The following is a 23,601-nucleotide window of genomic DNA, read 5'->3' on the forward strand; positions in this document are numbered from 1 at the left end:
GCCCAGGGGATGTGAGAATGGGGACATGTGTGCTTCATGAGTTCACGGGGAAAAAAAAAACTAATCCTACTACACCAGGAACACAAACAGAATGCCTTCAAAGTGAGTGACCAGGAGAGCTCTTTCTTTGATCCTTTATTTTGATCCAATTGTGGGCTAATTCATACTTCAAAATATGAAGACAGGCCAGGTGCAGTGGCTCAGCTACTCAGGAGGCTGAGATCTGAGGATTGAGGTCCAAAGCCACCCCTGCCTGAAGTCCGTGAGACTCTTATCTCCAATTAACCACTAGAAAAACCAGAAGTGGTACTGAGGCACCAGGGGTAGGGTGGTAGCTTAGAGCTAAAGAGCTCAGGGACAGCACCCAGGCCCCAGGCCCAGTGTTCAAACCCATGACCAACAAAAAGAAAAAAAAAAAAACTAAACTAAATGCAGGGTCACCAAGAATAGCAATATCTAGTATAAAAGCCTTCAAACATTGCAAAGAATTAAAATCAACAGAACTTAAATTCCAAGTGAGGTTCAAGCTAGCTATAATGTAAAACGTGTTAAATGAGATACACTAAAAGACACTGGCCCAACTGAGTGCACAGCAAGCCTGCCAGTGGTTCATGGAGCCTGCCATTGTCATTAAATGGTCTACAATTTGCTCACCTGGGTACAGTTCATCATGTGATTCAAGTGACTTAAGGCCTAATCTTTGAGCTCTTTTTTTCCCATTTAACATGAGCACCTGAAAAACATCTCCCTCCAATGAGTCTAAGCAATGAGTTGATGGTGTAAATGGAGTACACAAAACTAACTGAGTTTAAATGCTGCTTTGGTCAGAGCAGCAATGCTCAAATGGTGGATGCTTGTGGACAGCAGGACTCACACCCTTCCACTTCCCTAATACAACCACTTAGCAAATCTGTGCAAACAATGTCAGAAGTGCTACTCTGGAAACTTGGGCGGGCGGGGTGAGGGAAGGGGCAGGGGGGGGAGGGGTGGGGGGAGGGGGTAGAGCAAGGCCTTCCAAAACAAACCCAGGTAAAGCCAACCCATTGCTCCTCCTGTTCGTCCCACACCAGTGGCCTTCTCTTCACAGTCCCACTACTGGGGATTACGGTCAGGACTGTGGTGATGCCAGCCAGATGGGTGAGGTAGCAAGCCTGTGATCCAAGTGACCCAAACCAGACAAGAGGTCAGAGGCTGGCCTCTGAGGAAAATAAAACTAAAAGGTGATTGAGTTAAAAAGGATTGGGGCATGGTAGCTCATACCTGTAATCCTAGCTAGTCAGGAGGCCAAGATCTGAGGATCGCAGTTCAAAACCAGCCTGGGCACTAAAGTCTGTGAGACTTTTATCTTCAATTAACCACCAGAAAACTGGAAGTAGCACTGTGGCTTAAGGAATAAGGCAATAGCCTTGAGCTGAAGAGCTCAAGGACAACACCCAGGCCCAGAGTTCAAGTCCCTCAGCCAACGAAGAACAAACAAACGGGCTCAAGCCTACTACTCAGGAGGCTGAGATCTGAGGATCTCAGTTCAAAGCCAGCTCAAGCAGAAAGGTCCTTGAGAGACTCTTATCACCAATGACCTACTCAAAAGAAAAACAAAAAGCTAGAGGTGGTGCTGTGGCTCCAAGTGGTGCATGAGCCTTGAGCTCAAAGAGGCTCAGGAAAAACACGGGCCCTGAGCCCCAGGACTGGTGGAAAAAAGAGGTGGAGTCAGAGTGTGGCTCAAGTGGTAGAGCACCAGCCTAGCTGAAGTTGAAACAGAACTGCCATTGGCGCCAACCCTGGATAAATTCCAGCTTGGCTGTGTGGAGAGACAGTCCATGCCACCTTAACCTGCCAATGCTGGTGGACCTGTGCCTGTTTCCAGGAAAGGAATGTTGGTAAGGCAGAAAAGGGAAAGCCTTAAAAAGACTAAACTTTGGGTCTGGAAGCATTCCTTTTTCTTTTTGTGCTAGTCCTGTGGCTTGAACTCAAGAGCCTGAGCACTGACTCTGAGATTTTTGTTTGTTCAAGGCACTCTACCACTTGAGTCACAGCCCCACTTTCGGCTTTTTGTTGGCTAACTAGAGATAAAGAGTTTCATGGACTTTCTTGCCTGGGCTGGCTTCAAACCACGATCTTAGCCTTTCGAATAGTTATAAAAAATGTAAGGCAGTGGTGCTCAGCATGAAAGCATTCCTCCTGTTGAGTCCTTCTAAGAGGACTACCCTGGCAGATTATTTCCCTCAGATTTGTTTTGCAGAGTTGAGGATAAAACGTTCTGGCAAGTGCTCTATGCTGGGCCACACTGCAGTCCTTGGAGGACCATTTCCAACTGCATCTTTCCCTTGAAAACATTAGATGTCCGCCTCTAAATGCAATGAGTAGAACTTCACAAAAAATGTGAAGACCGTCTCTCCCTCCTTCCTTTCCCCTCCTGGCAGTATGATGGTTCAAACCGGCGCTCTACTGCTGAGCCATTCCCCAGTCCCATGGCTACTGGTCATAAGATCTGGACTTACTTCCTGGTGTGCACCGTGAGCCCCAGCCTCAGGCTTCCTGTAGCTGCCTGGTCACAGGCATGTGCCAGTGTGCCCGGCTTCCTTTGGCTGAGATGCAGTCTTGGGCTTCACTGCAAAGGCTGGCCTGGACCCATAATCTTCCCAATCTCAGCCTCCTGCACAGCTGGGGTGACAGGCAGGGACCACTGTGCTCAGCTATTGGTTGCAATAGGATCTCCTGACCTTTTTTTTTTTTTTTTTTTGGCCCCGGTTGACCATGAAACTTAATCCTCTGAATCTTACCCCAAGTACCTAAAATTACAGGCTTGAGCCACAAGAGCCACCACAGCTGACTAAGCCTTTTAATCCAGAAAACTCAGAATTTTGTAAAACTTAACACTGAATTAGATCTCAACAATGACAATTGACATGCTAATTCTGTGATGGCCAATTCTTGAATCAAAAATAAATGACTAAATTTGGCTGGTATTTAGTAATTTCTTTCCTCTATAAGATGCTCTGTGAATATGACTATATTATTCCTCCACATTTTCATGTGATTTAAACTTCTCATTTTAAAAACATGACTTTCGGGCTGGGAGTTTGGCCTAGTGGTAGAGTGTTTGCCTAGCATGCACGGAAACCCAGGTTCGATTCCTCAGTACCACCTACATAGAAAAACCTGGAGGAGATGGTGCTGTGGCTCTAGACTTGACAAAGCCCAAAGACAACGCTCAGGCCCTGAGTTCAAGCCCCAGGACTGGCAAAAGAAAAAAAAAAGTCCCAAAAACATGACTTTCTGCAAATGATTCTTCTTACTCACAAAAACTCTCCCTTACCCTGAACCACATGAAATTTTAAAATGCCTTTCCAGTAAAAGCCCAGATGTTTTAACCTTTGGACACCAGAGCAAAGCTTTACAAACTTACTCCCATCCAGAAAGACTGGGGAGGGTGAAGACATAGGATGATAAGGAGTGGTCTTCCCTGAGGAGGAGGAAGGCACAGGGCTGGCTCATGGGCCAGCCCTCCAGGGAGGTCAACAGCGCTCCCAATTTTTCTCAGAACATCCGCAGCAAGCACCTCTATTTCCTGAGCAGTTTCCAAACACTGTCCAGTCATTTCCCTCTTTCCTTACCGGCACCCATTACTAAGCATATAAGGAAACACACAGCTTCTGTGGAAAACAGGGTGCAAGCACAAGTGTGTGCAGATATATGATCACTCAACATCTGTAAAGGAGCTTAGGGGAGAGCCAAACAAGACCTCTGCCCAGGACAGGTGTGAGCTGAACACACACAGGTCACTTCTAGAGGCCACTGGACACCAGCTGAGAGAGGCTGGGGTTATGCTCTAGCTGGTGTTGCAACAACGGGTCAGGCAGACAACCCCAAGTGCCTGGTTAAATTTGGAAGATGGTAGGAAAATGTGATTTGGGCAAGCCAGATATGGCTCAGAGGACTCCTTATAAACTCCCTAAAGCAAGCTCACTCACTTCGGGATTGAAGAAATTCTGACCTGACTCTTAAAGGACTTAAGAGGGCAGACTCCAGAACTACAATGCCTGGAGGCTTCACCTACTACCTATGCTGCCAAAGGAGACAGGGCCGGATGATGAGCCTTGAGGAAAGCAGACATTTGAAACAAACCTCAAAAAGACTGACTCTGGAGTTCTGTCCTTGCCTTCTCAAGATTGTTTCTCAACCTAACGGTCGAGATAAAGTCTATAAACCTTACCAAGAACTGTCTTGATGAGAAAAGAAATGACTGGGCCCTGGTTTCCTAGGGTAGAGCAGGACTCAGCCTTTCAAGCACCACCAAGTCAAGGTGGTAGTGGCCTTAATGACACTTGCAGTACTGTGTGTGGTACAGTATCATGGGTTGACCATGGGATAAGGGCTGGGAAAAGAACCATAGATTCAAGTTCCCCGGGGAGAGTGTGCTGCGGTAAATGCTCTAGGTCAAAGTCTTCTGAAAGCACAGCAAAAGCCACAACACTGAGCCGGGAGTTTGGCCTAGTGGTAGAGTGCTTGCCTAGCACATGCATAGAAAAAAACCAGAAATGGTGCTAAGGCTCAAGTGATAGACCTCTAGCCAAGTTGGGAAAGTCCAAGGACAGTGCTCAGGCCCTGAGCTCAAGCCCGGGATTGGCAAAAAAAAAAGCCACAGCACTTACTGCTAAATGACTCTGGGGCCTCTGATAAAGTGAGTCTTTCAGCTAAGGTGCCCTCAGTATGACAGTGACAGACTCCTGCTCGGCCTTGCCCCAATGCTGGAGTAAGTGGCTACTTTGTGCCATACCGGCCTGAAGCCTCTGATTATGCTATTTCCCTCTGGGAGACCATAGACACACCACAACAGTCACACAGAATCAGCCCCCACTGCTCTTTTTCATGGAAATCTAGGGGTTTGAATCTTGAGGTCAAGCACCTTAAATGACCTGCTTTGATGAAAGAGGAATTAAAGACAGGAAGGCCAGGAATTTGGCCTATAGTAGTAAAGTGCTTGCCTAGCATGCAAAGCCCTGGGTTCTATACCACATACACAGAAAAAGCTTAAAGTGGGGCTGTGGTTCAAGTGGTAGAGCACTAGCCTTGAGAAAGCCCAAGGACCGTGCCCAGGCCCTGAATCCAAGCCCCAGAACTGGCAAAAAACAAAAAACCCCAGGGAAGTCAGGTCCCTGTCACCTTGGGTGAGTGTGTACCCTCGTCTCTCCTTTGTACAGTGGGTGCTGCTGTTTCTCAGAGTTTACAGGGGTCAGTGAGGGCTGAAAACTATAGCTCCTACTAGGAAGAGGGACTGTGTAAGGTGGGCCCGTACAGCCAGGGCTGTCCTCCATATAATCCACCAAGAGCCCGAAAGGAGCATTGAGCCTCATGTCCACACAAGCCCCCAGACAAGAGATGTCTTCAGCCATCATTTGGCTCAAGTGCTATCTAAGTCAGACATCACACAAGTGGGTAACTTAACACCCCTTTTCTTTCTTGTAAGTAAAATTTTAAAAACTCATCCAGTGACATGTGATAAACATTTAAAATAACATTTTACTAGGCTAATCTTTTTGAAAAACGTGAAACACGTGATTTTGTGTGCGCATAATAATATTAAGTATCTACATGTACATACATGTGTGTGTATTCCATCCCCTCCTCTGGGTTTGGGTGGCTTGAACTCTGGGCCTGGGTGCTGTCACTGAACTCTCCAGCTCAAGGCTACCACCCTACCCCTGGGCCTGGGCATTATCCCTGAGCTCTTCAGCTGAAGCATCCTGCTCTACCCTTGAGTCATAGCACCACTTCTGGTTTCTTCTAGTGGTTAACTGGAGATAAGAATCTCATGGCCTTTAGTGCCTGAGCTGGCTTTGAACTGCGATCCTCAGATCTCATCCTCCTGAGTAGCTAGGTTATTATTTAACAACCAACTTTCCCCACATAATAGAGTTTTCAAACTCTTATATTCCAATTAGAAGGTATTACGAATCTATTTCACTCTCCATTCACCAATGAGAGAGTGATCTTATAATAAGCTCATCTTAGATAAACCAAAAATTGGTACATCAAACGTTTGGTTCATTTCAGAACTCCTAGAGTCTATTTTTTTTACAATTATAAAATTTTAATGTGTCAGTAACTAATGGGACCAGTAAAAAAATTTCAGAGAACGCTAAGCATAAATAAGTTTGATACTGTCAATATTATAGACTATGCCACATATAATACCAAAATTTTCTGTTCATTTGTCAGTTACTGACTTCATTATTTCCTATCAATAGAAGAAATGTCATATTCTCACAGAAAAGAATGTATTTCTGCTTCCATATAAAATAAACCAAGAAGTGGAACTTATGTGAGAAAGTATGAAAACGCAATTACCACGGCTCTCCTACAATGCTGAGGGCTCCAGAAAGCAAGAGCACAATTTACTTTAACCTGAAGAGAACACAGAAAGATCACTGCAGAGACTCCTTCTTATTCTTAAGAGAACTGGGGACTGCTGGCAACGTAGAGTCTTAAAAACTATTACTGGTCTCCTGTCCCCAGATAAATCCTGGCATATATTTTCTGCTTTAAAATATTGAGGGCAGAGATCAGACTACCAAAGGCAGGTAATGTGCAGAAGTTGGCCAAGTCAAAGTGAATAAGACGGCTTATCTGAACAGCCAAGGCACAAAACTCAAGTGGTAAGCACAAAAAGACTTCACTAAATAACATAAATATAAATGGACACGAAAGGGTATTTTCTGCCTATGAAAGCAACAAAAATTAAACAGAACTAGTGTTTAAAACAACACAAGGGGCCGGGAGTTTGGCCTAGTGGTTAAAGTGCTTGCCTAGCATGCACAAAGACCCGGGTTTGATTCCTTGGTACCACATACATAGACAAAAGCTGGAAGTGGTGCTGGGGCTCAAGTGGTAGAGCTCTAGCCTTGAGAAAGTCCAAGGACAGTGCTCAGGCCCTGAGCTCAAACCCAGGACTGGCAAAGAAACAAAAACAAAAACAAAAAAACAAAACAAGAACAAACTCAAGGGCAATTTGGTAATCATATCCAAATTTAATGTGGCAGGACCTTTCCAGAAACCCACTTTGACTTTGTCCTAGACAAATAATAGCTAAGACTGTATAACCAAGTTTAAAAACTCAACTAACCACCTCAAGTATGTAGATGGGAGCTGGTGTTCAGGGAATGGCAAACTCTGATATGCCCCATAGAACGCTTTCTCATCTCTGAAGAGAATCACACAGTTGTTAATGAAAACAAGGTTTGTGTTGTGGCTCTGCACAAAGAACAGCGTGAGTGCATGAGAAGAAAGTAGAGACAATTCAAGTGCTGTGTCCAAGGCTCTACATGCCTGCTTTTACACGTATCTTGAATATGTGCAGCAAACCGGGATGGCCGATGGACCTGTGCTTAGTGTTGCTCTCTGTGACATTTGATGGGCTGAATTTCTATTTTACAGCACTAGGCCTTGTATCATAGACACATTTGTAAATATCAATGGGGAGGGTCTTCTTAGTAAGGAAGTGCAACACACAATGACAATGAAGTACACACGTATCCTCACAGGCTCATAAACAAGCTGGGTTATGGCGGAACTGCCACACTTACCTCTTTAGGTGATAGATTTTGTGTGTGTACTGTCCCTTTTCTCCATCCTTCTCGTAAGGTTCGTTCTTTAAGACCTCTATTCCTTCTCCACCACCGGTCTCATTCTTACTAGCTTCCGCAACCGAGTAGAGTTGTCCAACCTGATACTGGAAGCCAACAAAGGGCAAAGAACTTCAATGAAACAGCAAGATCTGCCAACAGCCTAAGTTAGAATCCCATGGAGCTGGGAACGTGGCCTAATGGTAGAGTGCTTGCCTAGCATGCACGAAGGCCTCGGTTTGATTCCTCGGTACCATACACACAAAAAAAACCCAAAAGTGGTGCTGTGGCTCAAGTGGAAGAGTGCTAGCCTTGAGGAAACCCAAGGATGAGTTCAAGCCTTAGCCAAAAAAAAGCTGGGCGTGGTGGCTCATGCCTGTAATCCTAGCTACTCAGAAGGCTGAGGTCTGAGGATCACAGTTCAAAGCCAGCCTGGGTACAAAAGGACCTGAGACTCTTATCTCCAATTAACCTCTAGAAAATGAGGAGTGGGGCTTGGCTCAAGGGTAGGGCGGCAGCCTCGAGCTGAAGTGCTCCCCCCCCAAAAAAAGAAGTGAATCCAGACTGCTCTGCCCATGCTTTATGGGAAAACATGACTCAAATCCAAACACTTTAAAAGATAAGCAATGGATGTCTATATAGTACTAAATAGCTATGTGTAGCTTATATAGGATTTCCCTTATTCAAAACAATCAATATTGAATTTTGTTGCTTTTATATGCAATCCACTTATCAAGAAAATTTATATGACATGTGGTTCAACTCTTAGACAATCTACATTTGTACTTTGAAGCATTTCTACCACTCTGTCCCATCTGACTTCACAAACCTGTCATCACTGTCCATTATAGCCAACCACGGGAAAACTGTTCTCAGCAGTAAAGAGGACAAATAGAATATGCAGTAAAAACCTGAAGCCTAAAGCAGGGTGACAGTTTACATTTAGCAGGACTTTTTCTTGCCACTTATGTATGACATGATGATGTGGTTGTCCTTCAGCTGAACAGAAACCCAACTGGATACCCAGGACCAGAACTCTAAGTTCTCTGGTAAACAAAAACTGTTTGTGCAGAATTATAACTACAAGTATTGCCATAAAAGGCAGGACACAGTGGATGGACTTTTCTGCTGTGAGCTCAAAAGCAGTTCCTACTGGCCTACCCTAGCTCACCCCAGGGCACTGTCTCCAATCTCTTCCAGTATCACTAAACAAACCTCTTCTTGTGAAGACAATGGTCTTTGAAAGCATATTTTCAAAGGTATAAAAATCGCTGGGAGTTTGGCCTACTGGTAGAGTGCTTGCCTAGCATGCACGAAGACCCAGGTTCGATTCCTTGGTACCCCACATACACAGCAAAAAGCCGGAAGTGGTGCTGAGGCTCAAGTGGTAGAGTGCTAGCCTTGAGAAAGTCCAAGGACAGTGCTCAGGCCCTGGAGCTCAAGCCCAGGACTGGCAAAAAAAAAAGTCTCAAAGGTATGAAAATCGACTTCTAAGAATGCACCCATTTCACTGGAGAGAAATAGCAAAGGGTTATTGTACCACCAGGAAGCAATCTTATCTAAAAAGCTGCTAGAGAGAGGATGCTAGTGCTAACACACAGGCACACTAGCACACAGGCACACTTAATTTTAAAATACAATCTTACTCATTTGGAAAGGCTTAGGCAGCTGGACCCAAACGCATTCCTTAAGTGTTCCAAAAATAAATGTCTGCAGGGACTTTAGACTTCACCAGGAAAGGACCACAATGCTAAAGCCTTTCCACATGGTCTATTTGAAAGATGTAAAGTGGGATTACAATGTCTCCAAGTTAGAAGGTACATGTGGTCCCGACTGGGAACATAGTAACCAAAACCCACACAGCCAGCACCAAACAACTAGGCCCAAAGCAAAGATGAATGAACCCATCCCTTGTGGCTGGCTTTCACTCTGTTCTCATGTGAAGAGTACTTTCAACAGAGAGGGGGCATGCTCATTACATCTGACTGTAACAAAGCTTGGGAAGATTATGGTGGGTGACAAATACCAAGACTCACAAATTTCAACAAGTTGATTCAGCCAGCTGAAACCAGAAAACCAGAGGGGGGGTAGGATGAACAATTTAACAGTCAAGTTCCACATGTGAGTTGGAACAATCAATTGTGCAAACAAAGCAGAGGTGCCTGGCTTGCCTGGAAAACCTATAGCTAGGCTCATATCTACAGGCACCAGTGCCAGACAGCTACTCTTTGCTTCCTGTACTTGTTTTTTGTTTTGTTTTGTTTTCTGTCAGCTGTCACTTCTTTGGTTATCAGTTCGTTTTGTCCCAGTTCCAATTCGATGCTTCTAATCTACAGTCAGCTCTGGGAGACCAGACAAATGAGTAAGTAGGAACCGTGTGCAAGTTCAGAAAAGCCCAGAGGGGTTCATGAACTTTGTTACACACATCTTGGCCTCTCAGACAGCTTTCTTGCTCTTATCTTCATTTCTGGCTATCCTACAGGTAGCGGCAACTGCAGGCCAGACTTTCTCCATAGCTGAAATGCTCTTGTATCAATGCAAAATCAAAGACAAGGAGCTCTTAAAGTCAGACCACAATTCAGGCCTGAGCACCAGCTACAATAGATGCCCTAACAAGAGGAGCTGGTGAAAAATCTACAAGGTCAGGTTATCTAACCTCGTGCCCTTTCAAAATGGAACAAAAGAGTGCTTTCCTAGCATACATGAAGACCCAGGTTCAATTCCTTGGTACCACATACATAGAAAAAAAAGCTGGAAGTGGTGCTGAGGCTCAAGTGGTAGAGCTCTAGGCTTGAGAAAGTCCAAGGACAGTGCTCAGGCCCTGAGCTCAAGCCCAGGACTGGCAAAAAAAAAAAAAAAAAAAAAAAGGAACAAAAGGTATTGGGGGGGGGGGTAGGGAAAGCAATACAAACCCCAAAGGGTTGCCCACAGGGCAGGCTTCATTCTCAATGGGAATGGGCTGCGGTCCACAACCAAATATTAAAGGAAAGCAGGTCTGGGGAAAGCTGTTTATAGTGAGTGAAGAGGCTGCTTCTCCAGGCAGGGGGCACCTCACTTGCAAAGTGCCTATGTGGATGCTTCGGGAAGAGCATTCCTGCACTGGTAATGACACTATGTTGTTCCAACGTAAGGCAGCACAAGAAATTTGCTCACAACTGACTACCTAGCATGGGTCACCGTTCCCATCGTGAAAAGGTCAATGAGGGCTGAGATGGAGCATGGAGTATAACTTGCCCAGCAATGATCCCCAGCATATCACCCAAAACAGAAAGAAAACAAAGTGGGGAGGAGGGAGCAGTAATTATGTAAAGGTAGTCTACAAATGCTATGACAAATGCATCAAAATGCCTTTTACCCATAAAATGACAGAAGAGAGTACTTACCTCTTGAACAGAACACGGCAAAACCACACGGCTAAAAAGACAAAAGGACATCCGTTACATGGGAAAATGCTTTCAAACAGGTACCTGCACTGAAGGCTTTAAATCCAGAGACACCCTTAATAGGACTCTCAAATTAAAAACACAGGAATTATCTTTTCTGGAAGACAGTCTTTGACTGACCTTAAACAAGTGTTTTGTATCTGTACAAACAATAATACCATTCTTTAGATGGCAATGATATTTAGTACCAAGAGTATTATTTGGTGCACTACATGGTGTGTACTGTACCTCGACCCAAAAGCACAATTGCAGCAATTCCTGGGAACGGTAAGGAAACGGAAAAACCCACTGAAATTGAGGGTACCAAGTATATTCTTGGTCAGGATGTCCTTGTGTCATCTCAGCAATGTTCACTCCTGATCTATATGCCATGCAGCTTGCTTTCACAGGATACCTCAGGGAACATGCATGTTGATTTTCAAGAATGAATGCTTCAAGAAACTTGCACAGGGCCGGGTGTTTGGCCTAGTGGTAAGAGAGCTTGCCTAGCATGCATGAAGACCCGGGTTTGATTCCTTGGTACCACATACATAGAAAAAGCCACAAGTGGAGCTATGGCTCAAGTGGTAGAGCACTAGGCCTTGAGAAGGCCCAAGGACAGTGCTCAGGCTCTGAGTTCAAGCCCAGGACTAGGGAGAGAAAAAAAAAAAACTTGCACAGGGCTGGGAATATGATTTAATGGTAGAGTGTTTGCCTAGCTCTGCATGAAGCCCTAGGTTTAATTCCTCAGTACCACATAAAACAGACCAAGTCAGAAGTGGCACAGTGCTCAAGCTCAGGGACAGTGCCCAGTCCCTGAATTCAAGCTCCAGGATTAGAAAAAGAAAAGAGGAGAAAAATTCCACAGCTATCCAAGGATTCTTTAGCATTAATAAGGAAAAAAGGACCTTTACTGGGAAAACTACCCACAGGGTACCATGGGTCATGCCTGTAATCAATCCTAGCTACTCATAAGCCTGAGATCTTAAGTTTGCATATCTAAATACTACCAGGCAAGAAGGTCTGTGAGACTCTTACCATCGATTACTCACCAAAAAGCCAGAAGAGGCACTGTGACTCGAGTGGCAGAATGCCAGCCTTAAGGAAAAAAGCTCAGTTCAAGCCCTAAGACTGGCAAAACAAACAAACAAACCCCCCCACACACAAAACTACATGGAATTCTATAAATACAACAATCTCTTCCTGAACAGAGTCAACATAAGAGTTTGTTACTGAATACACCTAAATCTTTAGAGTTTCATTTTACCTACAACATAGTACTAAAGAATTTAAAAATACATTACGAAGCATTCCATTTTATCTCCAGATTCCTTGTTTTTTTTTCCTACCAAAAATCCATCAAACCAAGACCATCCCTATTTACCACTCTATCTCACAACAATGGGGACTTTTGGATAGAAATTTCCAGACCCCAAGTCATATTTGTTACCATTTTGTAGAAAATTCTCACTTTCACTTATCCTGATTTCTCTTCAATTGTGCTTAGTTGTTTATATTTATTAGTAGTGGCAATCTTTTAAGCCCAGACATTCTTGGCCAAGTCTCTTTTATAAAAAGTTTAGGAATATAAATAACCCAAGAACAGCATTCTAGCACTCCCAAGGCATCTTCCAGATCTTCTCTCCATATTCTGGAGGAAAACCCAGCAAACAGCCCTGCCTAAACTTTCACATTCCTCTAACCTTCCTGTGTACCAAACACACTCCTACTTCTCCCTTTGCCTAAGAGCCAGGAACATTCTCAAAGCCAGCAGTTACTAATTTCAATTCTCATCAAGAACAAACTTGTGTGTGCCTCCATGACTAAATCCCCGCATGGCATCGCAGAGCGGTCCCCTCGGGGCACATGCCGCCTGGCTCATGCTCTCAGTAAACAGGACACACTGGAGGAGGGGAGGACAGAAAGGGCCAGGACTGGGGGTTGGCCTGAAACCCCATGGTAGGAATTTTCATTAATTGGGCTATGGGAAATCCTGGGAAGTTGTTCTAAGGCACAGATGACATAACTACAGCAGACCTGAACAAGTCATCTGTAGGAGGCTAAGAACGCCGAGGAAAGAAGTCTGAGACTTCAAAGGGAGGTTAAGAAACAACTCCAACCAAGATGTGAGCTGGAGAGAAGGTATGGAGTGCAGGGAAGAAAGTCCTCCCTGGTGGTTCACAAACCCAGGCCCCCACTTTTGCTTACCACTACTGTGTAAATACCTTGCTTCATAAACAAGTGACTAAGACATCAGAACTATGGCTCCAGGAACTGCTTCAAGACTTTGCTTACCAAAAAGTAGATGGGAAAAGGAACAGACAGGTGTTAATGTCCCATTATTAGTCGAAGACTTTTAAAGACTGACAAACTTCTTTGAAATTCTTTCTGGAACTCCTTTTATAAATGGAACCAGTGCCTTTTTTTTTTCTTGGTGGTTCTCGCTGTTCAAACTCAGGACAGGGCACTTGCAAGGCAGGTACTTAGCCATCAATGAATTCTTTAAAACCAGGACTTTACCCCAGGGGCAATTTCATGGATTGCTTAAATACTAACTGGGAGGGAACCAGAATCTGCCCACATGCTAAGTCATTTTAACCTTTTAACTTAATTAAAAATAGCATTTTGCAAGACAACAAACATCTGGCAAAGTGTTTTGTTTATCAACATCTTCAGACAAGAATGTCCTATCTACTGCTTCTAAGCAAAAGCAACATTAGATTGCTGTTTGGAGATTTGTTTTGCTTTTGTTCCATTCAAAAGCACTGAGCTAAAGCCGGGCAAAGTGGCTCATGCCTGTAATTACAGTTACTCAGGAGGCTGAGATCTGAGGACCACAGTTCAAAGCCAGCCTGGGCACTAAAGACCTTGAGACTTTTTTTTTTTTTTTTGCCAGTCCTGGGCTTGAACTCAGGGCCTGAGCACTGTCCTTGGACTTCCCAAGGCTAGAGCTCTACCTCTTGAGCCTTAGCACCATTTTTGACTTTTTTCTATGTATGTGGTACCGATGAATGGACCCTGGTTTTCGTGCATGCTAGGCAAGCACTCAACCAGTAGGCCAAACTCCCGGCCCTGACCTTGAGACTCATCTCCAATTAACCACTAGAAAACTGAAGTGGTATTGTGGCTCAAGGGGTGGGGTGGTAGCCCTGAGCTGGGACAACACCCTGGCCCAGAATCCAAGCTCCTCAGTACGCGTGCGCACGCACACACGCACACACGCACATAGAGCACTGAGCTAGAACAGTTCCTGTTCTAGATATTGCCAACAATTAGATAACCTCAATCTTTAAGAATAAAAAAACTTTTAATTTTCAGGGGGACAGAAATCTAGAGATATACATGAGGCATAACCATCAAGGTTTAATGTAAGGTCTTTAAAAAATAATAATTACTCTGGATATATTTCAACCTTTGTTATCTTAGTGCAAAAGGTTTGGGGAAAGTGTGCAAATTTCCAAAGGAAAGTATTTTCCCCTGTGATCGCTTGCTACCATTCACCTACTAACACTATCTACTGAACACTTAAGCCACATTTTGAAGGGAGGGAGTAATTCTAATCAAAGAAAAATGACCAGATTATCTAATGTGCAATGATGTGGGGCAAGTCAATTTCCTTTGGTCTCATATTCCCTTCTGGTTTGTTATCTGCCACTACCTATACTGGATGCATATTAGAATAATAAGAGAGCAACTAATCATAGATATTTTTTTCCTGCCAGTCCTGGGGCTTGAACTCAAGGGCCTGGGCATTGTCCTTGGACACGTTTTGCTCAAGGCTATCGCTCTGCCACTTGAGCCACAGCATCATTTTCGGCTTTTTCTATGTATGGAAACTGGGGAATTGAACCCAGGGCTTCATGCCTGCTAGGAGAGCATACTACCACTAGGCTACACTCCTGGCCCCATAGATACACTTTTATAACCAAATCAAGAGGAAAGAAAATTATATAAATGGAAAGTTTAGTGGTACAAGTGAGTTTTAATTATAAACCTGCCATATGCAGTAAAAAGTAAAAGCTGTAAATAGGAATGCACACAAAAGGGACACTGGAGATCACATGAAGAGAACAGAAATTCCTTCCTGGAGGCTGACACTGGACCAAAAACCTGGAAGGAAGTGAATTATCCAGCTAAGGCACCTGAGTCAGAAGGAAGAAGTGATGCAAGCAGCAAAGATCTAAGCTGGAATTATCTGCAGGTCAGCAGAGAACTGGCAAGGAATTCCATCATCGGGCCTAGTGGGCCAGGAAAAGGTAGGAAATGGCATCAGTGCCAGAGCAAAAAAGAAAATAGTGTAGGGCCTATTATAATGTAGGAGGTTGTAATCATTTCCGGCTTTCATTCTCAGGAGACAGTCTTTGGAAGGTTTGAAGCAGAGAACGGATAAGTTTTAAAGGATTTAGCAGGTGGGCACAGGTGGCTCACGCCATAATCCTTAGCTACTCAGGAGGCTGAGATCTGAGGATCATGGTTCAAAGCCACCCCGGCCATGAGATTCTTATCTCCAATTAACCATCAGCTCTAGCCTTGAGCTGAAGAGATCACAGACAGCACCCAGGCCCAGAGTTCAAGCCCTGCAGACAACCAAAATAAATACGTAAGTAAATCGTTTAGCAATCACACTAAAAATAAGGTGTCTGGAGATCTTACTCTTTTCTTTTTAATTGTTTTTGGATGTTTAAGGATTTGAAAAGCCAGGCAGGCATACTGGTGGCTCACGACTGTAATCCTAGTTACTCAAGAAGGCATGAGATCTGAGGATTGTGGTTCAAAGCCAGCCTATACAGGAAAGTCTGTGGTCTTTTGCTTCAAATAACCACCAAATAGCTGAAAGTGGAACTGTGGAAGAGAGCCAGACTTGAAAAGATACAGCTCAGGACAGTGACCTGGGCCCTGCATTCAAACCCCGATACTAGCAAACAAACAAACAAAAAAAAGTATATAAGTAAATTTGGAAAAGGCATTTACGAAGGAATACTGAGTAAAAAAAAAAACCTCAACAAAAGAACGGGCCATCCTAGAAATCTCTAACTGTCCAAGGGCCGGTGAGGAAAGGAACCACCTAGGTGAGTGCCCGGACACACGCTGCCACCCAGATTTCCTATCGTGTTCAAGCCACAACTTTCCCGAATCCCATCGGGCTGGCGGGCCGGCCGCGCGCCCGGTGTCTGCGCCTCGGGCCCACTTGTCCCGCCAGGTCTCAACCCCGTCAAGTAGGAGGGGCCCGACGCATCGCCCCGCTTTGGACATTCAGGAGCCGAGATTGAGCACAGGAAGCTACCTCGCTCTGCTTGTCAAAGCGAGAGAGCGGCCGGGTGCCCGCGGCTCTTCGCCACTCCCGGCTTCAACGGGGACTTCAGGACACCTGCGCCGCCGGTACCGGGCGAGCCCACCTCCCAGGGGGGAGACCGAGCACAGCCGCATGGCCGGGTCTCCCGTGCTCCGGCGCGCCGCGCCAGCCCAGACCCAGGCCTGGGCCCCGGGGTGTGCCCAGACCAGAACCGGGGAGGGGGGCTGGGGAAAGGCGGGTCCCAGCGGAAACTCCCGGCCGCGCCTTTCCGATCCACCAGCGAAGGGCCGGGAGCCCGGGCCCGCGTCGCGCGGGGAGGGGGTGTACGCGGCCGTGTTGCCACGGCAACGCCTAAGGATGCGGGGGAGGGCCGAGCTCGGGCCTCGAGTGGGCAGGGGGTTTGTGCCGGTGGGGAGAAGGGCGCTCGCTCGCAGGGAGCGGCCGGCCCCGCGCCCTCTCCGTTTTAGGAATATTCCCCTACGTCTGGATCCACGAGCCGCCCACCACCGCCGTCCCAGATCGTTGCTCGGGCCCACCGATACACTTACAATTCTTTAATCAGCACCATCTTCCCGGAACCCCCCTCACAGCTACAGCTGCCGCTGCCGCCGCCGCCGCCGCCGCCGCCACCACCGCCGCTGCCACCACCTCTCACAGCGCATGCGCGACCTCGCCTTCTTACCTTCCGAGCCGCCACGGCGCCTGCGCATCCACACCCTTCCGCTGCCGTCCGTCACGTCAGCGCTCCGTGAAAGATAGCTCCGCCTACTTCCACGCCCCATCTCGGCTCACGAGGTCTCCAGTGCGGCTGCGCGGTCCGCGGGAAGCTCTAGAGGCTGGTACTGCGGCTGCGCAGACCCGGCGCGCACGCTCTGTGTCTTCCGGCGGCTCCGCCCTCCAGCCTCAGCCCCTCGGGGCGTCGCGCAGCCTACGCTTTCCGGTGAGTTTCCGAGTTCCTTCCCTGGAAGGCTGTGGATGGTGTTCGGAGTTCTCTTTCCCTGCTGTGGTGCGGGGGGCGGGGAGCCCGCCGGCTTGAGCGACACCTCGCTTCCAGAGTGCCCCCGGGAGAGGCTTCTGGCGGGTTCTGGATTCGCCGTGTCGTAGAATGTCCTAGCGACCCGGAGGACGTCTGCTCGGTCCAGCGGCCCCGCTCCCCTGCCCTCCGCCCTCCCAGGGCCGACCTTTGCGCTCGGCTGAGGGCCTCCGGGTCCGGGGTCACCGCAGTGGCCTGGGGTCCCCTCCGGGCCTCGGGCGCCCGCGTGCGGGCTGGTGGCCGGTGGGGAAGGGCGTCGGAGGCGGCCGACCGGGCGGACGCCGCGCCACCTGTGACTCGCCGAGAGCCCCCCCCCCCCCCGCGGCGTCCACCGGAACGAAGCCCAGCTGTCCTCCGATGCTTCTTCGGAGCGCGTGCGGGAGCCGCGGAAACGGCGAGGTTCCGCGTCTGCGCGATCTCCTGGGCCGCGGCGGGCAGGAGGCTTGTGGCCTCCTATTTCGCCGGCCGAAGCTTCCACTCCCCCCCCACCCCGACATTCCAGAAAGAACTTGACCGTTGATGTTTCCAGGAAACTGGGACTCTTCCCCAGAATGTTACAACACACCAAGGCACAGACTATCCATAGTATATATCCCTGGGCAGGGTTGGGCTTGGGAGTAGCCAGACCTGGGCCTGAATCCTGGCTTCCGATGTGGAGGTACATAAATATCTTCAGACATTTTCTTCCCAGAAACTAAATGTGTAGATCTAAGAAGGGAGTGGGACTTGAGCTCTACCACCTACCCCTTGAGCCACTTCAGGTTGTCTGGTGGTCAGTTGGAGATAAGACTTTTGTGCCCCGGCAGCCTTTGAACCATGATCCTCAGACTCCAAGCCTCCTGAGTAGCTAAGATTACAGGTGCAAGCCCCAGGCCGCTGCAAATAGGATCTGAGATCTAAGCCAATCCTGGCAAATCTGTGAAGACTCCAATTAACTAGCAAACAGCTTTATGGAACAGCCATAAGCAAAAGGAAAAAAAAAAAAGAGCTAAGGGCCAAAATTCTAGGCTTTAGTACCTGCACAAAAACTCAAAGAAGCAAAAGTGATATGAAGTATTTAAAGTACCTGCGTTTCACATTACTTGATACATAGCAGGTGACTGATAAATGTGTGGAATCATCTGGAGAATGGGAACAATAATTCATGTTAAGATAAATGTTTCTGGGGATTTTGTTATTTTGATGCATAAATAGTACATATATATGTATATATTCATGTGTGTGTTCGAATTGGCAGTAATTACCCTTTTCTTATAATGGTATGATTACCATTCTTGTCAGTTTTTTTTTTTTTTTTCCAATTTATTGGGCTGAAAATAACATTTCAGGCCAGGCATTGTGGCTCAGGTCTGTAATCCTACTACTCAGGCCAGTTCAAGATAAAAGTTCTTGAAACTTTTTAGCATGTGCTATCTGTTATTGCAGCAATGCAGGAGGCCGCAGAGGCAGGGGATCAAAGGTTCAGGCCAATCTGGGCAAAAATTCATGAGACTCCTCCCCCCACCTCAGTAGAAATAGTGGGCAAGATGGCATGTGGCTGTCATCCATTTGTTGCTGGAAAGCATAGCAAGAGGCTCATATTTCTCTCACCACACACAGGTGGTGAAAATTAGAAATCTCTCCCAAAACTTAAGGATGGCCAAACACGTGAGTGACCTAACCACAGAACCTCAAGGTAAATTTCACTTTACTGAGCAAGTAACTTTATTATCAGAATGTGAGCCTCATTTTTCTGGTCCACAGGACATGTACCAATACGTCTTGACAGTCCTGAGGTAGGAAGATCCTGGGCACTCCTCAGGGAGGGTAGATCTATGGGCCAGTCTTAACTAGTAGCTCTTGTCTGCATTTCACTCACATTTTTTAGTGGTGGTGGTGGTGGTGGTGGTGGTCCGTCATCGTCCTGGGGCTTGAACTCTGGGTCTGGGCACTGTCCCTGAGCTCTTCAGCTCAAGGCTATTGCTCTACCACTTGACCCAGGGCCACTTTCCATTTTTCTGGTGGTTAATTGGAGATAAGAGTCTCAAGGGCTTTCATGCCCCTGGCTGGCTTGAATCAGGATCCTCAAATCTCAGCCTTCTAAGTAGCTAAGATTACAGGCGTGAGCCACCACGCCCAGCCTGGCTCACTCACATTTTTGTTTAAGATAGGATTATGATCCTCCTCTATGTACCCAAACAGCTGGGCTTATAGTTGTAAACCATGGCACCCTGCCTTGTTTATGTCTTCTGATCCAGGAAAGATATTAATCAGGCCTGCATTTTGGCTCAGACTGTAATCCTAGCTACTCTGGAATCTGAGATCTGAGGATCAAGGTTCTAAGCCAGCCCGGAAGGGCACTAAAGTCCATAAGACTCTTATCTCCAATTAACCTCTAGAAAACTGGTAAGTGGGGCTTGGCTCAAGGGTAGGGCTGTAGCCTTGAGCTGAAGAGCTCAGGGACAAGACCCAGGCCCAGAGTTCAAGTCCCATGGCCCACAAAGAAAAAAAAAGATATTAGTCAGCTTTACTGATCTATTATTCACATACCATAAGACATCAATTTTGTGTCATGTTTGGAATTTTTGTCAAATATACTCTCATTAGACTTTAGATGTTCACAGCATTGAATTTTAAAATACTGAGGCAGGATCAGCAGATGAAGACGGGGAAATTATATTTTATTTTTTAAATTTATTTATTTTGGGGTCAGTCGTGGGCTTGAGCTCAGAGCCTGAGCACTGTCCTTGGACTTTCTCAAGGCTAGAGCTCTACCACTCCAGCCTCAGCACCACTTCTGGCTTTTTTTCTATGTATGCCGTACCGAGGAATCGAACCCGGGTCTTTGTGCATGCTAGGCAAGCACTCTACCAGTAGGCCAAACTCCCGGCCCGAAATTGTATTATTTTAAACAAATATTAGAAGCTCCAGAATTACAAGTTAAAACTGGAAAGCATATAGAAAAAGCAGGTAAGCTCCTCACCCACTGCATGCAGCACTGGGACCCACTGTGTGTGCTGTTAAGGATGTAGGTTGCCATCACCTGACTGCCCCTGGGGCTTCAGCTCAGCCCCATGCCCTGACCACACAATCAGTAAACCTGAACACCTGCTCCAAGTCTGGACTCCACTGTGCCCAAAATCAGCTCTGCACCTTAAACCAGCTTCAGAACAACTTGAAGCACTGATATCAACAGGTTTGGGATTGGGTTTCTCACTCCCGTTATCTGATCACCCACAGTGACTCTGTACCTCTACCCTGTGATCTCGGCTGTAACCCTAACTAACGATGCTTGTAAATTCTGTATTTCTGTGACATGTACTGTGGACTTTGAATGTTCATATTGTATAAGAACTCCATTATGAGAAATAGAAGCCACATTTTGAGAGGTTGAATTGGGAGTCTTTATTATGTATTTATTTGCTTGATGTCAGGGCCTGGGCTCTGTCCCTGAGCCTGTCTGTGCTCAAGGCTGGTACTCTACCACTTGAGCCACAGTGCCACCTCAGTCTTTTCTGTTTGTGTAGCATTGTGGAAAGCCAGCAACTGCAGGTGAACTCTTGTCACAAAGACCTGCAGCCCCTTGAATACAGTTAACACTGATAGAAAAGCAAAGACAAAGCAGAAAAACAGTACCAGAAAACCAGATCAGCTCTGATGGAGAGCTGAAGCGGGATGCCGTGGTGACCAGAGGAGAGCCAGGAGACAGGAGGCCTGGCATAATTAATGGCACCTAAGCTGGTCCAGGCCTAAATAGGGTCAGGGGGCAGGATCATAGGAAACTCTAGAATTTCATGAGTTTAAAGCACTGGACTGACAGGCCCAGTAAACTATTGTTCAAGTCCCCACCTCTGCCTCTAGGAAGTCACCTGGGGATGAGATTTCCCTACCTCTACCTGGAAGACAGTTAAACCAATTCCCTATTATCCACTATGAGGCCAAGATGGCATAGGTTACATCCAGTGTCCTTGTTTCATTATCAGTGTGTTAGACTCAATTAGAGAACCTGTGTTGTAACATCCCAGCTCTCCAAGGGCCTCAGCAGAAGTTGGAGAATTCACACCAACAGCATGGATGCTGTCATGAATGTGTTGTTGTTCTGTATATTCTGATGCTGTGGAAAATCACAAGCACGTTATCCTTCTCTGATGTGGCTCAGTCACAATCCTCACACAAAACCATTGTTTTAAGGATCAGGAGTTCCTGAATAATTGACTTAGCTGTATTTGCCCACCTTAATGGTATAGCCATCATTTTTAACTCCCTACTTTCTCCTGTTAGACTAAGATAAATCTTCACTAAAACTATAAGAGTTTCTGGAGGACATCATGAAATGCTTTTCGTGTGTGTATCTCCAAGGAACCCCACGATTTTACCTGGAAAGCAGAAACCCAAGGATACTCCTGTTCATGCTTGGTGATGGTATATGCTCTTCCACATACTTTTGGGATTCATCAGTGCAATGTCATCCTTTTCATCGCTTGCTAGCATTTCTTCATGTTCATCTCTTTCCCTCTTGCTGGGTCTTTCCAGCCTTCCCTCACATTAAAGCTTCTATAACTATAGTGTGGAAGCCTGTCCCTAGATGTGCTTCCATTTCTCTCAGGAATGTTTTCTTGGACTATAAGATGTCTGTGTTTGAGAGAGAATGCCACATCGAGTCACATCGTGCTAGTGCCACTTGCTTTCCAGAGCCTACTTCCGCCTCCCACGACACACTCCAGCAAGTGCAGGAGAAAGAGGCTCAGGACTTAGGAGAGTCCTCTGTTTCATTTGCACTTCCCTAGAAAATATTGAAGGCAGATGTTTTCTTGGATTCTTTTGGTCATCTTTTGTCAAGTCTAAATGTTCTGGCCATTTTTCGGTTGGTTTAGGTTTTCCTCATTGAAAGACACCTAGTCCACATAATTGTCTCTTCTTAGAGGTAGTGTTGCCATGGTTTCTCCCAGGTAGCACCTGACCCTTTCCTCCCTCCCCCACCCCCTCTGGTACAGTCCTCAGGCTTAAACTCAGAGCCTGGGCACTGACCCTGAGCTTTTTTTACTCAGGGCTGGTGCTCTACCACTTGAGCCACAGCTCCCCTTCTAGCCTTTTGATGGTTAATTACAGATAAAAATCTCATGGAGTGTTCTGCCTGGGTTGGCTTTCAGCCATGATCTTCAAATCTCAGACTCCCGAGTAGTTGAAGTTACCCGGGCAGGGAGCGGGGAGGCCTTGGGCACTGGGGTCCTTCCATCTTTTTAGTAATATATTTAGAGCAGCAGAAGTTTTAAATCCTGATGAAATCTAGTTGCCACTTATTAATTTTTTTGGTGGTGCACACTTTTTGTTATACCTACAATGTGTGATGCAGTTACCATTTCGTAAGTCAGGTAAGGTGTACATTTCTTTTGGGAGGACATCCTGCATAGTCTCCCCCGGCCTCTCTCTGATCTCCTCCCCATCTAGCTGCAGAGTGAGTTGAGGGCTTCCACCCTAGGAGCCCCTGGAGCCTTAGGACCTCTGCAGTCCCGGTCCAGCAGCCTTCCAGCTGGGGCTTCTGGGTGCCTGTAGCTGGAAGCCAAGTGCTTTATCTGCTCTTTGTGCAACCAAAACACTATTCCGGAGAGGCTTTCGTGATTGCAAGTTAGGGGGGTTAGTACACTGGAGAGAAGTGCCCTAGACTGACCAGAAGAGACTGAGAGCCGTGCTACTTAGATAGCCGGTAGCTCTCTCCTGTATGGCCTGCATGTGCAGCTTCTGCTGCCACCAATCACAAGCGTCCTACGTGCACCATCAGCTTTATGCTGAGTTATAATGCAGGGGCAGTGGATTGTCTCCAGTAGTTGCGAGATAGAAGGGATGTGGAGTAAGCAAGGAGGCTGCAAGCTCTCGGCTGCAGTTGTCAGGAGCAAGACCCTCTAAAACACATGTCTTGGCTTCAGCACCAGCCAGGGTCGTGTTTCTTCAAGGCAGCCATGGAGCATGCAACATGGCCCAGCTGCCACAGTGACAGCTCCTCCAGTCACCAAAGAAGGGGCTATGAGGCTGGCAGCTCCCTGCTCAAGGTGGCCAGATTTCAGGGAACCTCTGACAGCTATCTATCAAATGGCCAAGCAGCTTGGCATTGACAGCTTTTGATCATTTAAGAGAAAGAACAGGACTGGAGGTGTGGCTTAAGGAGCAAAGTGCCTGCCATGAACAAACAAGCTGAGTGGGAGCAGAAAGGCCCTGTGTTCGAGCCCCAGTGGGGTGCTGACATATATGGAAGAA

At 46.6% G+C, this 23,601-nt stretch overlaps 1 protein-coding gene across 1 annotated transcript in view; it reads right to left on the bottom strand.

Annotated features, from left to right (window-relative positions):
• Window positions 1-16,962, bottom strand: part of Pitpnb (phosphatidylinositol transfer protein beta) — a 55,591-nt gene extending 38,629 nt beyond the window's left edge. The window contains exons 1-3 of the mRNA XM_090320388.1: window positions 16,886-16,962; window positions 11,006-11,036; window positions 7,584-7,729 (exon numbers count right to left, since the gene is read on the bottom strand). Of these exons, the coding sequence (XP_090176514.1) occupies window positions 7,584-7,729; window positions 11,006-11,036; window positions 16,886-16,905 (197 nt within the window). The 5' untranslated portion in view covers window positions 16,906-16,962. The remainder of the gene's footprint in view (window positions 1-7,583; window positions 7,730-11,005; window positions 11,037-16,885) is intronic.
• Window positions 16,963-23,601: the final 6,639 nt, after the last annotated feature.

This window comes from Megascapheus bottae, chromosome 28 (genome assembly GCF_031878675.1).
Source record: "Megascapheus bottae isolate mThoBot1 chromosome 28, mThoBot2.hap1, whole genome shotgun sequence".
Taxonomy (NCBI): Eukaryota; Metazoa; Chordata; class Mammalia; order Rodentia; family Geomyidae; genus Megascapheus; species Megascapheus bottae.